The following is a 16,623-nucleotide window of genomic DNA, read 5'->3' as shown; positions in this document are numbered from 1 at the left end:
TATATTTTTTATGATATATCCAGATTTAGTATATTTTTTTAGTATAATATTTTAGATTATTCACTTATATCAACAAAACTAAATTTGTATTTTAAAGTACATGTTGTCTTACGAATGACCAGTAAGCAACTCTCATGAGCCTAAAGTACACTACTTGGAGTGAGTCAATTATTTCAGTGTTCAGTTCAACTCGTTTTAGATACACTAAATATAGCCGGCTGATAAAGTCATGCATTTGGGAATCGGAGAACCGTTGTTGATTCTGTAAAAAGAACCGGTTCAAAAGAGTAATTTGTTTGTGAATTAGATTACACTGGTGCTTGTTATGTCTCGCACTGTATATTCAAAAGAATCGGCTCAAAAAATGAATTTCTTTGGGAATCGGGTCTACTGGTAGTGCTTTATGTCTCCTCTCATGCTGTAGATTCAGTAGCAGTGTTGCTGTGGCACTTAAAAGTAATACAAGAAACACTGTCTGGGTATTTTAGTCTGATTCTCTTTCCGCATCGCCGGTATAATGCACGTTCAAGAACCGTTAACAAAACCGAACGCCATGTAAACCATTTGGTTTTAAGTTTAATGCCATCATTACCAGAGAATTTGTATGTGTGGTTGTGGGAAATTAAAACTTACTTGCACATCCACTGTAAATTCAAGAGTGGTCTTCATCCCAATGGCATGAACACTCCTGAACATTGCTTTCATCTTGCATCGAGATGTACTGCTAATGTTTCATGCCTACTGGCACGGAAGAAATCCACTCAGACCCGCTCACCAGCAGAGAGCTGCTGCTTCGGGCAGAGTTTGTATTTTCTACTATAAGCTTTTAGTATGAGCAATGATGTTGTCTTAAATATGCGCAATTACAGATGGAAAAATGCCCAACTTCATTTTCAAATGCCCAAATTATACAAACGGTATTGATTTATTATTTGTTTGCTTACCTAGCTACAGAATTGCCACAAAGAATGTGTGCAATCATCATTTGAAGTCTGGATTAAATGCACTAAATCCATCTTTTCTTACCACACATCAGTGGACAGAGCGTATGAGACTATTGATGAGCAGTTGGACTACGCGCTAATAAGGGCCATTCTATGTAAACACCTGTGTTACTGATTGTTCTTTTGGCCAGGCCAACAGAGTCCCCATGATGACAAAACTTGAACGTGTTTACATTTATTTTACAAGCTGATAAACTAGTAGAAAGAAGAAGAAAAAAAACACCCACCAGAGTTGCCTGTGACGCTGCAGAATTCACAAACCAAACAGAAAATGTACCCGCATTTGGTGCTTGGCGGGTGTTAGTTTCAGACCCTGTATGTGCTAAAGAAAACAGTTTATTCCAGGGTTTTGCTGAAAGCAGCATTCTGAAACATCATGTAAACGAGAACGCTGATTTCCTTACACCGCTTAAGGTATTAAGAGAAAGTGGTTTAACAAACCTCTGTTTCCCCTGGAGAACGTGGCTCATGTGGCCATGTAAATGCAAACGCTCCATTCTTACAAGAGCCCAAAAAAGTTAACACGGTTACACAACAGAAAGAAATCAACATTTCTGGGAGTACAATGGGAAAATATACCCATTTATACACTCCAATATAAAATATCAACTATCCCTCAAGCTGAAGTACATGGGGGAATCCCAAAGTTTGACATAAGGGGGAAACCCCACTATTGCAGCGCAATTCGGCTGTAGGACGCAATGGAAAGTTAAGTAAAACAAACACCGCAACAACACTGGAATATATGGAAATAAAGTGAAGTAACCGAGAATAAAAACCGAAGTCATCCTCGGAATCAGTGTTTGCTATTTACACAAGTGTCCCAGGAAATCATATTGCTGTGGAGAAAGCTGCTTACTGACCGAGCCACATGTATACGGGAGTGAAGAGTAAGCCACTTAAACAGTGCATGTAAATGGGAATGCCACTTTCTCACAATAAGCCGCTTTCTAGTGTCCTTTGAAAAGTTGTCAGTGAATGCATATATTGACCAGAGGCTGTGAAGCTCCAAAAATGACAAAAAAATAACAGGTAAACGAAGTCCACACAACCCATCCACTATATATTCCGTGCTATACATGTTTTCGGAACCTATATGATAGCTTTGTTTGAGGTCCTGATCGAGATTCACTAAAAGTCATTATTCGCTATATGATGTCTTGCACATATTCAAACTTGGTGCATCAAGAAATGAGATGAGCCAAGTTTGAACACATGTGGAAGATTTCCAGCAAATAATGACTTTAACAAGCAGCATGAATGTTCTGTAAAACTGTTTACTGGGGAACACAGAAAGTCATAGGTTTGGAATGGCACAAGGGTGAGTAAATGAAGACAATATTCTCATTTGTGGGTGAACTATTCCTTTAAAAATCTGTGTTTACAGGCGGAGGCTGGTGATGCAGGCAAGCGATGGAAGAATGAGACTATGTCATTAGAAGAGAAAGGTCCTGTGCCCGGATTTGGGAGCCCTAGCAAAACTGTCAACCTGCTCGACACGGTAACTCAATGCTCCACAAAACTGTGGGTGCTTTTATTTGTTTTGCTAAGGGTGATATCATAGCATCACTTTTTGCATAATTTGACAAAATTATTAATTACAGCATGATTGGTGCTCTGTAAAAGAGATTACGTGACTGGGTCAGAGTGTCTCCAAAACGGTAGGTCTTGTGGGATTTTCATGGTATACAGTGGTTAGTACCTACCAAAAGGGGTCCATGGAAGGACAAACGGTGAACCTGTGACAGGGTTATGGGTGCCCAAGGCTCATTGATTCGCATGCCCGTCTAAAAGTCTAGCTCGTCTGGTCAGATCCCACAGAATTGGGAGAAAGCACAAATTGCTGAAAAACGTAATGCTGGCCATGATAGAAAGGTGTCAGAACACACCGTGCATCTCAGCTTGCTGTGTATGTGGCTGCGTAGCCGCAGACCGGTCCGAGTGCCCATGCTGACCCCTGTCCACTGCCAAAAGCACCTACAATGGGCACGTGAGCATCAGAACTGGACCATGGAGCAATGGAAGAAGGTGGCCTGGTCTGGTGAATCGCGTTTTCTTTTAGATCATGTGGATGGCCGGGTGCTTTTGTGTTGTTTACCTGGAGTAGAGATGACAGCAGGATGCACTATAGGAAGAAGGCAGGCTGGCGGTGGCAGTGTGATGCTCTGGGCAATGTTCTGCTGGGAAACCTTGGGTCCTGGAATTCATGTAGATGTTACTTTGACATGTACCACGTACCTAAAGATTGTTGCAGACCACGTACACCCCTTCATGGCAATGGTATTCCCTGATGGCAGTGACCTGCAAAAATGGTTCAGGAATGGTTCAAAGAGTTCAAGGTGTTGACTGGGCCTCCAAATATGCCAGATCTCAATCCGATTGAGCATCTATGGGATGTGCTGGATCAACAAGTCCAATCCAAGCCTCGCAACTTACAGGATCTGCTGCTTTTCCACTGCAAGTTATGGTTCGAATCGACTCTGCTTGATTTACTTTTCTGAGCTTACTTTTCCACTGCATTTTAGTGCCGCGTCAACTTGGCTAGGACACAACATTAATGACCATAAACAATAACACGACCGCTAGCTGTTAGCTACTAACTCATTGTGCTGCATAAAGCAGTTGTTGCATGGTTATTTTTTACACTGTTTACACAAGTGTAACAGTAAATTGGCCTGGTTGTTTTAGAAGCAAGCTTTCAAAGTAGCTGGTTAACTAAATAAAGTGAAGCTTTCAAGCAGAGTATAGAGTTAACGTAACAAAACGTATCATCCTCCATCGTGGTCTCCAACAACGTCGTGGCCAAATCCAGGGCACTCTCCCTCCCATTGCTCGTCAGACAATAGCCATAGATGGCGTCCATTTGGTTGAACCACTTCCACTTTCTTCTGTTTAAACCACTCTGGCTGTTGTGGTCCTTGATGGTTCTGTAGTCAATTTAAAAAAAAAAAGAACTTTTCCCTGCACTGTTGGTAGGTCCGGTGGTAGCTGTGTGAGGCCAACAGCTGAGACACTTCCTAAAAGACTTTTTCGTTTTGCGTCGTTTTGTTCGTCGCTAACGAGAGGAATGTCTGCACCTTGTTTATTGACCACTGTGGTTTTGTGCACAGCCATTTCTTTTTACAATTTCGAAAGTCACGTGAAAAAATGATCTGCTATTGCTGTTGCTAACTTTAAATCTAGCGGGTTGATGTCCCGTGTCGCAATTCCAGTGATGCTGGTAGTGACGAGACTCTGACCAATCAGTGATCTGCAGGGTTTTGACGTCACATTTAGTATCGGCTCGACTTGTTTGGAACCTCGGCAGAGGTGGTACTAAAAAAGTGCCAGGTACCAGGTACTTTCCACAGTGGAAAACACCCAAATAGCGAGCAGAGCCGAGCTGTACCGTGCAGCTCGGTGAAAAGCCCCATTAGTGCCAGATACCACAGGACAACTTCAGAGGTCTTGTTTTTGCAATAGGAGTCGGTTATAATAACGGCACAGTATTTTGCAATTGGTTTTAATGTTGTGGTTGATCTGTGTGTAAATATATATATTTAAGCAATATCACAAGTGTGTGATACATCAGCACTGCAGTGATTCGGCTGCATGCACAAGGCTGCAGGCCGAGTGCCGTAGGTAATCACAGCAGTGCTCATTTAGAGCCATATAGCATGATTGTGAGTGTGATATTGCTTATATACAACAGTTGAATGTACAAGTAAATTTTAAAAAATGAGGAAAAACTGAGTACGGTCATAAAAACTAATTTGTGCATGGAACTACTTTCTTACGCGACGGATCAGAATTGGCTATTGCTGGTTCAAAACAAATGATGCGTCAAAGCCTTTATTAGTAATAATAAAATTTCACTTCAGAAATATTATCATGGCTTGTGCTGTTTCGAACAAGTTATTGGATAAACAATGATGGGTGTGTGTGTGTGTGTGTGTGTGTGTGTGTGTACATAGAGAGAGAGAGAGAGAGAGAGAGAGAGTGTGCTATCACCTGTTGCAACACCCAAGCAGAGATGCTGTCAGCTTTCTGAAGATCAGCTTTCTCAGTGGTAAAATAGCCGTCCAAGTGGGGGTATTCCTCTCCATTTTGCGGTAGCTGGTGCGCAAGAGTCATTCCCTATAGAAACCGCAATGCCCTCCACCATTTTAAACAGTATGTATCTAATGTGGAAACTCCAGTAAGATGTAAGCACCTTGAGTCCTGGAATCAATCAGTCTGTTGTGTCTTTCAGCTGTGATGAGCCTTAATGTTGAAATTGTTTGTTTAAAGCTATTTAAAGCTATTTCCAAGCTTTAGTAATGTAGTAGTAATACGAGCGATCACGGAGCACTGTTCAATGTAAACAATGACTAACGGGATTCACTTCACGTCACCAACTGGCTCATATTACACACAAAAATTATCTTTTGCCACCACCTGCTGGCTAACATATGTAATGAAAAAAAAATATAGATGTAAAAAGAGACACATTGCTTACATTAGCTCTTAACACATATGCACTGCTCTTACACTTTATTTGAAGACGTTGAACACAAGCGGAGTGATACACAGTGAAGCGTCCAAGTGCTGATGACCATCAGTGCTCATGGAACGTCTCTTGTCCAATCAGATTCGAGGACTGAAACTAACTGGTGTGTGTCTATATATATATATATATATATATATATATATATATATATATATATATCCAAATCAGCAACCATCTGATTTGAAACGAGTGTATATTTAAAAAAATTAAAACAAAAAACTATTAAATTCCCAAGGTAACACAACAAAGGGTCAATAGAATTTACAAACTACTCCTTTTTGTTTTTATTAATATTTTCCATACTGTCAACTTTTTCGGAAGGGATTGTAGTTAACGATTGGAAGTCTGTGTCTGGGACGAGGCTAAAACAATAAACTTTATACATACTGTAAAAGGTATTGGAAAAAGGACCAAAAATAATTGAAGACCTGGTAAAATGTTTCCAAGACCTTTTTGACTAGACTCTCATATACTTGTATAAAAAAGCTGAAATATTTTGTTTTAATAAAAATACATTTTACAGCTTTACACCTACAGCTTTTGAAAATGTTTCTCTAGGCTGTGCCAGTATCCCGCAAACTGAGCGCTCGTGAGCAGAGAGACTGTGAGGTCATCCAGCGACTCATCATATGCTACTTCCTTATCGTGCGTAAGAGCATCCAGGACAGGTCAGGCTCCTGCTGCCTGTTTGTGTGGAAGCAAAGTAACCGGGTGACTGGAGGCCAGTTTGCATAATTTTTTCTGTTTTCTGCTCTCTATAGTGTGCCAAAGACGGTGATGCATTTCCTGGTGAATTTTGTGAAAGAGCATCTGCAGAGTGAGCTGGTAGGTCAGCTGTACAAACAGCATCTGCTGCAGGAGCTCCTCGTTGAATCTCAGGAAACAGCGCAGCAGCGCACTGAGGTCGCACAGATGCTGGAGGTATGTTTATGTGTGTTTTGAAACAACCATGCATTAGGTAGTCAACCTTTCACACCGTATTGGCGCAATTAACACTTAATTCTCGTTAGCAAAGTCACCGGCAGATGGGGCAATTTTTGCACCTTATTTTAGTGTGAAGAAAATGTGTTATTATGATTAACATTGTTAATATTATTATTTTATTATTGTTATATATTTATTTTGCCATTTTGATATGTAGAAGGAAATCTAACCGCATTGAAGTTTAATTTTAATTTATTTATGGCATATAAAAGAAAATGCAAGGATGTCTCCATTTTCAATAAACTTGGTTTCTTTAATAAAATTCGTGGCTCAAGGCATGGTTACTTTTCTGAACACAAACAAAAACATCTGGACTGGATTCGATGAGATTAGGCCATGTGACACTTGTGTTTTTCATGGTCAAATTTAAATGACCATAGAAAATGAATGGGTGAGACTTTAACACAGAGCAGTTTATTTTTTTTATTTTTGTATTTCTCTAATAAAATCAATCAATGAGCCACAATGCATTACACACACCACAGAAATAAAGGCGTGAGACTATAACACAGCTACAATTATGGCTGAGAATTGCCACAAACCTCCTGATTCGATAAATGATATTTCCTTGCTGATTCAATATGTATTGCAATTTTTAAAGTATTGCGATTCTGTTAGCGTTGTGATTCTTTTTCTCAGAAAGAAATGTCTCTTGAAGAGCAGTTGTGTGAAATGACAATAATTTCACCATGTAATACAGAATTTGCAGGAAAAAGGTATGGATGTGCAAAACTACCAATTTAAAACTACCATTCGTCCAGTCAGTATTAGTATTAGTTGACCCATTAGTACCCATGTACCTGTATAAGGCTGTATTATGTCCCTTTGTATTCAACAAATACAGTATATAGTAATAGTATATACAATATATCATTTTAACTTATTAAACTAATTGTGTTATTTTAGAATGTAAAATATAACATAACTTTGGTAGTAAGTTGTCTTTTATCCCTCTATAAAAATTATTGAAAAATAAATGTTTTAAAGCTATGAACATTTTTAAGGTTTAACCAAAACCAAATGGGGAGCAGACAGTTCAACTCTTATGAATCTGTACAGAACCTTGATTTGCTCAAAGCTGGACTATGGAAGCATCATTTATGGATCAGCCAGGAGATCATATATATGACTTCTAGATACTGTTCACCACCAAGTATCATGGTATTATGGTAATATTCGTCTGGCCTTTGGAGCATACAGAACATCACCAATTAAAAGTTTATATGTGGAAGCCAATGAACCAATTAATCAGATGCATAAAGCTGGCCCTACAATATGCAACTAAACTGAAAACAAATAAAGAACAAATTAAGCATTGGAGTCTATAAAAGCTGAACACACAACAATCCTGAAGATTTTAAACAAATTGTCATCTCTGAATCAAAATAATTGTAGTATTATGTTCTGCTGGGTACCAGGCCACTCAAGAATCTCTGGTAATGAACCAGCAGATAGAGCTACCCAAGAAGCATTATCCTCAGAACCATGAAATGCTCTATTCCGTTCACAGACCTAAAACCAACATTAAACGTATACACTAAAAACAAATGGCAGTCGGAATGGGGTCATTGTTTAAACAACAAATTACAATAAATAAATCCTGTTGTTGGGACAAGACACGTGTTCCCTTTTAATCGTTGGGATCAAGTCACTTACACTCGATGCTGGATAGGACATGCAAGGCTCACACACCAATTTTTACTATCTGGAGAAAATTCACCAAAGTGCCCATCCTGTCAGAACCCACAATCCATTAAACATGTCTGACTGGACCGTAACGCTTCTGCACACTTGAGGAACCTGTATTATTCTGTTGACTCTTTTGAAAAGGTTTTTAACCAAGTAAATCTTAAACAATCTAAAAAAAAATCTTAAACACCTTTTTTTGTTTTAATCTTGAATAACTAAACTGGCTCTCGCCATATATATAAGCTGGCGTTGTGCAAAAAAGGAAAGTATGTCTATTATTATTATTATTATTATTATTATGATAATTTCGCAACATGTAAATGGAGGCTAAAAAGTAAACTTGTTCAAGAACCATTTCTGGGGCTGTACTGAATTATGAAACATGACAATTCATCTACACAGCTTGCACAATTATTAGGCAAATTGTATTTATTTGTTGAACAAACACAATGCTCTCCGTCAATCCAAAATGTTATTGAACCTCAAACCTGAATATTTAACCAAGAAAAAGTGAGTTTTGTCTTTCTCAGGGAAATATAGAAGTGTGCGTAATCATTAGGCAAATATTAGTGTGCACAATTATTAGGCTACTAAATTACAAAAATAATTTCTCCCAACTCAATTTTTTATTCTCAATTTTTTGAGTAAGTGCAACAAATAAGTAACACAAAATGACAATTAAATAAAAATGTTGGCCTTGCAAAAATATTCAGTGACCAATATAGCCACCCTTTTCAATAACTGCTATGAGTCTTCCATCCATTGAGTCTGTCAGTTTCTTGATCTGTTCAAAATCAACTTTCACTGAAGCAGCAACCACAGCCTCCCAAATGCTGTTCAAAGATGTGTATTGTCTTCCCTCACTGTACATCACATGTTTGAGAAGGGCCCACAATATCTCAGTAGGATTTAAGTCAGGTGAGGAAGGGGGCAAAGTCATTATTTGGGCATCTTTGAGGCCCTTGCTGGCTAGCCAAGCAGTGGAGTACTCAGATGCATGTGATGGAGCATTGTCCTGTATAAAGATCATGGCCTTCTTGAATGCTGAGGACTTCTTCAAATGTTTTCATTGATATCTACACAAATAAGGCTTCCTAAATGTATCCTTCAATTATTGTATTAGCACTAATATAAACATAATAATAAAAAAAGATTTTTCATTAGGGAGACTATTTTAAAATCGTTCACCTCAAGAATTGCATTATGTAACAGAACACATTTTCCCCCCAGCCCTATCCACAATGCAACACACACACACACACACACACACACACACACACACACACACACACACACACACACACAGTAATGAATGGGTGGGAATTAGTCAAATAAAATCAATCATTAAGCCAAAAGGCAGGACACACACACCAAAATGAAAGGGTCAGACCATAATGCATCTACAAGGCAGAACACACACACACACACACAAAAATGAAAGGGTGAGACAATAACGCTTCCACAAGGCAGAACACACATGCATACACACCCAAGAGCAAGAGCGCACGCGCGCGCACACACACACACACACATGAAAAGGTGAGACCATAACGCATCCACAAGGAAGAACACACACACACACACACACACACAAAAATTAAAGGGTGAGACCATAACGCATCCACAAGGCAGGACACACACGCATACACGTGCACATGCTCTCTCACACACACACACACTTGTTACATCTTGTTACAACCAGGAATGATTTAGTGGATCTCTGCAGCCATCTGCTGGTTCTTATTGTAATGACATGATTTTCAAGTTACGTAATTGTTCTTTTATTCCACCAGATTTCTGCAATCTGCCCCAATACATACAGTCTCTTATTCTCTTCAGGTTTTTACTGTAGTGAAATGATAATAAATGAGCTTATTTGCATATGCAAATTTCACTGTGTAATTGAGCAATTTAAAGATAGATAACATTTAAATGGCATAAAATCCCCCCCCCAAAATTCACAACTTTAGTGAAACTTTCTTTCATGAAAAAAATACTTTACAAATTGATTTGACCGCAAACAATACAATTCTTCTTAAAAACAGGGCACGAGGGTTAATCGTACCATCTTCCTAAAAATCGAAACAAAATTAGATTAGCCTTAGTAAAAAAAAAAAACAATATCAATGCAAATGAAGTGTAAATTAATGATGGCATTATTGCATTTATATTTGACCCGGTGAGTTGAAAGTGGTACTAACAAAAAGATTGTCAATTGAAATCTTGCGCATAAGTGTAATCAAACCTAAATGTGTTAATTTTGTTATTATTTGTTTTATGCTTTTAACGAGTGGTGTGGCGAAGACAATAGCTCATTCGTCTCTGATGATACAAGTGTACTGTTGGTCTCTGGGTTGTGTGTTTGGCTCTGGTGCACTAGAGCGCTAGTCCGAAACTCGCTTTAACTTTTGTTTTATATATTTGTGGACAGTAAAATGTCCTGTTAGATGATTGTTATTAATTTAGTCTTCTGTTTGATCTTATATATGGCATTCTGTATTTTTATTTGTCACCATGATAGTGTTTTAAAGGTTAAAAAATAGTTTATGATTCAACCCAATTACATTTGTAATAGTCTTGAGCATTAGCATTAGCAATAGCATTAATAATACATTGCGCCTGATAAAAGTGCTGTTTATTTGCATGCTGTTTCACTAAAGTCATTGTGCAGATTAGATAATGGTAAAAACATGCCCACAAATCTGACCACTGTGTAGCAGAGGATGTCGCAGACCACCTTGATCTGATTTTACACTGCTGGGAATATACAGCATAACTCCACTACTATCCTGACACTTCAATCATCTCTTTAACATGCAGGAAGTGTCCTTGACTTCACCACACATCTGGATTTGTGTCATAAGTGTATTGAGCGTTTACAAAAGCAGTTGTAACATTTGTCTGCATCCATTGTAGCTGTGTCCGGGAGCGAGGAATTGTACGACATATAATATCTCCACTGGGTTATTTAAAATGTGCGTCGAGGTCCATGTATTCTATGTTCTCTTCAGCCCATTTCGAATACTGTAACTCATTTTGAGGGCAAGAATGTGTCATGTGTGACAACATTTATCTTTTAAAAACAACAACCGTACTGTACTGTATCATACTGCTTTAGTACTGATCCAAAAATACAAATATAGCTTTTTTATACAGTTTACCTACAGTAGCACTATTGTACCAATACTGATCTTTCCCGCTCATTTTGGCTCTTTCCAATCTGTCTTTCCGTTTCTTTCTCTTTCAGGCCCTGAAGAAAGCCAGTAACATTATCTCAGAGATCCGCGAGACTCATCTTTGGTAGCCAAACGTTCTCATGAACATTGTGTCAGGACACTGTTTACATGTTTGTGTGTGTGATGTATGTGCTTTGTGTGAGTGCATGCGTGTATGACATTGATCAAATACATCATATCTGAAGGAGTTCAGTGCCTTTGCCAGCCTGAACATTCAAGAAAATATTTTATAACACATTTATTTGTGTACAGTTTTTCAGTTGCTCCTTATTTCTACTGTATGCACAGCATTCCATTATGCGTGTGTGTCTGTGTGTTTGTGCAATGGTAGTGAACATATCATGTCCACGTCAGTTTCTTCAACTTCATAAAAGTTTGGTTGTGGTTTTTGGACGTTTGCAATAACTACTCTTTCATTTAACGTTATCAAAACTTAGGAATGTCTCAAATACTACTATCAATATCCCAAAAACTTGTATACCAAATCAAGCTCAATAGACCTTAGTCAGAGGTTATGTTTAATGTGATGAAAACGCCTGGTGCACAACAGTGTGAAATTGTCCCTCATGGTCTTGTTTTCGTCCAATTAAATGTTAAGTCTACTCTGACTTAGGCTGAAACTGTTACTCATGCAATCTCATACACTCAAATGATTGAGTAACTTAATATGTTGTAAATGAAAGATGATGTAATTTTATGTGTATTCAGCGTAAACCATAAATTTGATCGTGATAATACATTTAATGTGCAGCCCTAAATATGTGGAAAAAAGTATGCATGTTTGAAAGGTTGCACACTTCAGGAGAACTTCGTTATGTCATTTCACATAGCCAATATGGGCTCAGAACAAAAGCTAAGGCAGGAAATACATAATGTATGTAAGTTAGACTCAAAGCTATTATAATGTTACAGTATATGATAATTGATGATACAACCTGTGACTGACATCTAGTGCAAATAAATGGTGGTGTAGTGTACATGGCCATAGAACAAAGAGCTTTTCTTGTTAGCAGTGCTCTGAAACACTTCAAATCTCCCTTAGATGTGCTAGAGAATTACACTGCCATGTAATATTTATGCATGTATGAATATTTATTGTGAGAGTACGACTGTTTCAGAGAAGGTCAAATGAGGTAGAAGAAATGAAAACATTCCATCTGAATCACTGCTTGATACCCTGAACAGTAAGAAGTATTGGCCAGTGCATTGAATATAAATTGTCCTGGAGAATTCATGTTTACAATGAAAATCGGTCTTTTGGCTTGTAGTATATTTGTTCGTTATTGTGGTTGTAATTCCAATGTCACGAAGTATTTCATTTGTTGGGTTGAACTTTAACTTTTGGCTGTTTGCCATTAGTTATTTCATGTCTTGATTGATTGGATTGATATCTGGTTAAATGTGATCTATAGCTCATACAATATATCCATATAGAATGGAGATCACCTCTGTGATGATGTTAATGCTAGGTAGCGTCATTTTGCTGCACTTGATGTGGCTCATGAAAGTTAAAATCAGGAGATGATTTGAAGATTGCCGTGCAAGTCAACAGCTGTCATGTTCCCCATTGTCTTGTCATCTTTGGGCTCTCAAACTTGTTCTGTATGCTGATGTAGTTTTGTTTGAGTGGAGTAAAGTTTACGGATGTGGCCTGAAAAACCAGATGCGCTTACACTTGGTTGAGTCACGTTAAGCAATTTCAAATAATCGGTTTCGGCTCAATTGGAGGGCACTTAGACTTGGGGTCCTATTTTAAGAGTGCTAAGCCATAAGCACAGGGCTATGCAATACATCATATGTGCAAAGTGAGTAGGCATGGCCACAAAGTTTTTATATTTTCGTGCAAGCATGCGCTAAGTCTAGGCGCAAGTGGGTTTGGTGAAATTGCATGTGCAAAGCTCTAATGGGCTGGGTCAAGTGCTGTTAATTCTGAGGTTCTTATCATGTTATTGCAGTATCACTGTACTGTTATATATGCCATTTTCTGTCAAGCAATGTTGGGCTGTATGCAATGGATCCCCTGCACTGTGACTGTGATGCGTGTGTTATATGTTCTCTATCGGCCTCTCTGGGACCATTGGTTCTCGTCCTGCTCGCCCATGTCTCACTTCCTTGAAATATGCTTTGCTTCTTTCCCATTGTTAATTGTTTTTAAATTTATATTTTGGAAAGGTGCTATACAAAATAAACATTATTATTATTATTATTATTATTATTATTATTATTAATCATTTTGATCTATTGAAACAAATCATGGCTAGTATTAAAAGTGATATAAAGCTCTTTGATATCATCTGGTGGTGGAATCTCCAAACTGCACGTGCAGGAACTGAGTTTTTAGATTGCGCAAAAATTAGACGTGGTTCTCAAATGTCTCAACGCAATGACCTATTTCTCAGGAAAATAGCAAATTGCGCTTTGTGCCACTTGATTTACATGCAAGTACACCCACATACTCCCACATTCGCTATATATATATATATATATATTTATTTATTATTATTATTATTTTATTACTGTTCCTCTGTGGCCGGCCCTGGAGAAATCGACAGTTAGAACGGATTGGTTGAACAGTACAACCGCTGCCTTAAGAGGGGAAATAAATACAATCACTGATACCTTGTGGGGATTTGCTGTATCTAAATATTTTATCATTGAAAATATTCATCCATATTTTTATCCTCACTTAATGCATATTTATTATTTTGATTAGTTAATCAGTTGCTTGTTGTTTATTGATTTTAAAAATTATCGACCTATTAATCTGCTATTGGCCTTTTCTATCACCTTAGTTATCGGTATCTGCAAAATCCACTATTGGTCAATCTATTATATGTAGTATATCAGGTGTTTGACAGCATGCATTTCTTTTTGGTTAACCTCATATTTTATCCAATGAATTAGGTCTCTTTTGACCTAATTTAGGGATATATGTTTCAGTGGAGTCATGTTACCCTTTAAGGATGTACATTAGTGTAGAGGTGCTAAAAACTTTAAGATGTTCATTTATAGTAACTTGTTAGACTGTTTGAGTGATTTTTAACATAGAAATCTGCACATCAACACTGACCACAAATAGTCTCCAATAAACCGGTTAATCTCACAAAACCGGTCAAGAACATGTCCGAGTCAAATTTCACCCCAAAACCAAAGAACATTTTTTTTATTTAGCATTACGAAAAGGAAGCCTTTTTATTAGGACCACTATTTGTTTTGCAACATGATGTTATTTTCATAACAACTTTGCATGTTTCCCCTACAAAGTTTCAATCACTGATTGGTAATTTGGTAATTATTTCTATTTTCAATGATGATTCTCATTAGGTTTCGATTACTGTTAAACAGTATTTATTGCAATAAAAAATTTGGAGCTAAAATTTCATTTAATTTTGGAGCTAAATATGACCCAGAAATGTTCTTGGAAGGTTTCACAATATTCATCTAGCTTTAAAACATCTATTGACATCTTCATTACCTGTGTGTTGTGCATTCTCCTATAGTAAGCAAGTGTGAAAAGACAAAGGCGTATTTTAATTATATAAAAACTAATTGAGCTTTCCTGTTGAGCATGCAGTTGCGTCCATATGTTTGTGTGAGAGTAATTTTACGTGTGAGAGATTGTCTTGAAACATGCCAATTAGAAAAATGCCTTGAAGCACCTGTCTGCCATTTTATTTTTGTTATACATGTTGATGTACTATTTGCTGTTCACAACATCATTAAAATCAAATGATAATCTGCCTTCTTACTCGTTATTGAAAGCAGCTATAAAATATATTTTTCAATATTCTGCAGATCACACATTATTCCTTTTAGGGGCACACAAATTAACATCTTATTTTTGCAGTTATCTGTGCTGAAATTAAAAAAGTTCCAAGTATTTTAGATCTATAAAGGGAGACACATTTTACCAGCCTTTATCAGCTTGCTCTGGTTTTTACAGTCGAGTGCCCACAGGCAATAACAAGAAATGCAGAGAGGAAAATGTTTTGTGGAGCTGTAGAGAAATGAGACTTGTTCTGTTGGATTATTTGAAGCAGAAAACCTGAAGTTTATTTCTAAATAATAGCAGAGCTACTCAAATGAGACTATAAAACTGTAACAAATTTTGTGATGGGGGAAAGAGCAAGTGGGAGACTGCAAAATTAATCTCGAAAGGTCATTTAGTTTACACTCAAAAAACTAGCTTTCAGCGGACTGTCAATGGGCTCTCTTTGGGTGTGTGTGCTGGAACTATCATCTGGCTCGCTCTTAAAACCTGTCTCCCCCCCACCCCCCCCCCATTTCTGCAGGCAACAGCCATCTGTGCCCCCAGCCTGTGGACCACCTAAAACTTAAAAGGCTTAAGAGCCAGATACACACGGGTGATCTGCGCGGTGATATCCTTCATGCGATGGAGACACTATAGTGGGCGTGGTCAGAACAGAGGGTGAAAGCCCATCCCAGGAGGTAGTACTGAAGGATGAGGTCCACCCACTTGATGGCCAGACACTCTTTCTCAATGGTGCTGTACCTTCCCACTCTCACCGAGTGCTTTCGACTGATGTACAGCACCGGGCACTCCTCCCCCTCAACCAGCTGGGAAAACATGGCTCCCAACCCTCTGTCTGATGCATAGGTCTGTAACACAAAAAGAGAGAGAAATCAGGAGAACAGCCCTCCACAAAGTACAGCTTTCACTTGCATAAAATCCTGTTGGCACTGATCCGTACACTGGACCGTGTCTGGGGCTCCCTTTCTATTGAGATCAGTCAGCGGACTGGTGACATCTGAATAATTAGGCACAAACCTTCTTTAGTAGCCAACCCCAGGAACTGTCTCTCCTCCTGTTTGGTCTTGGGTCTCGCGCAGGCTGCAATCGCACCGGTCTTAACAATTTGTGGGTGCACCTTCCTTTGGCCCAAGTGGATCTCCAGATACCATACTTCTACCCACCCAGTTGCACACTTCTTAGGGTTTGCTGTGAGTCCCGCCCATCGCAGTGACCTCAGAACAGCCCGCAGATGCTGCATATGCCGCTGCCAATCATTAATGTATATAATGATGTCATATAGATAGGCAGCGGCATAAGCAGAGTGTGGCCTGAGAACTCTGTCCATAAGGTGCTGAAACGTAGCTGGGGCCTTCGAACAAACCGATCAAAACAAAAGTGTCACGATTTGGTGTAATTCAAACGGTGTGG

General features: G+C 38.4%; 1 protein-coding gene across 3 annotated transcripts in view; it reads left to right on the top strand.

Moving 5' to 3' along the window:
* The window catches only part of LOC127630484 (dynamin-1-like protein), a 43,084-nt gene extending 27,908 nt beyond the window's left edge, over positions 1–15,176 (top strand). For all 3 annotated transcript variants that reach the window (XM_052108048.1, XM_052108046.1, XM_052108047.1), the window contains 4 exons: positions 2,392–2,505; positions 6,091–6,200; positions 6,294–6,453; positions 11,453–15,176. In XM_052108048.1, the coding sequence (XP_051964008.1) occupies positions 2,392–2,505; positions 6,091–6,200; positions 6,294–6,453; positions 11,453–11,509 (441 nt within the window). In that variant the 3' untranslated portion in view covers positions 11,510–15,176. The remainder of the gene's footprint in view (positions 1–2,391; positions 2,506–6,090; positions 6,201–6,293; positions 6,454–11,452) is intronic.
* The last annotated feature ends 1,447 nt before the right edge of the window (positions 15,177–16,623 follow it).

Source organism: Xyrauchen texanus, chromosome 37, assembly GCF_025860055.1.
Source record: "Xyrauchen texanus isolate HMW12.3.18 chromosome 37, RBS_HiC_50CHRs, whole genome shotgun sequence".
In the NCBI taxonomy this organism is placed as follows: domain Eukaryota; kingdom Metazoa; phylum Chordata; class Actinopteri; order Cypriniformes; family Catostomidae; genus Xyrauchen; species Xyrauchen texanus.
Note: the sequence above shows the minus strand (reverse complement) of the source record. Positions and strands in the feature narration are given on the sequence as shown.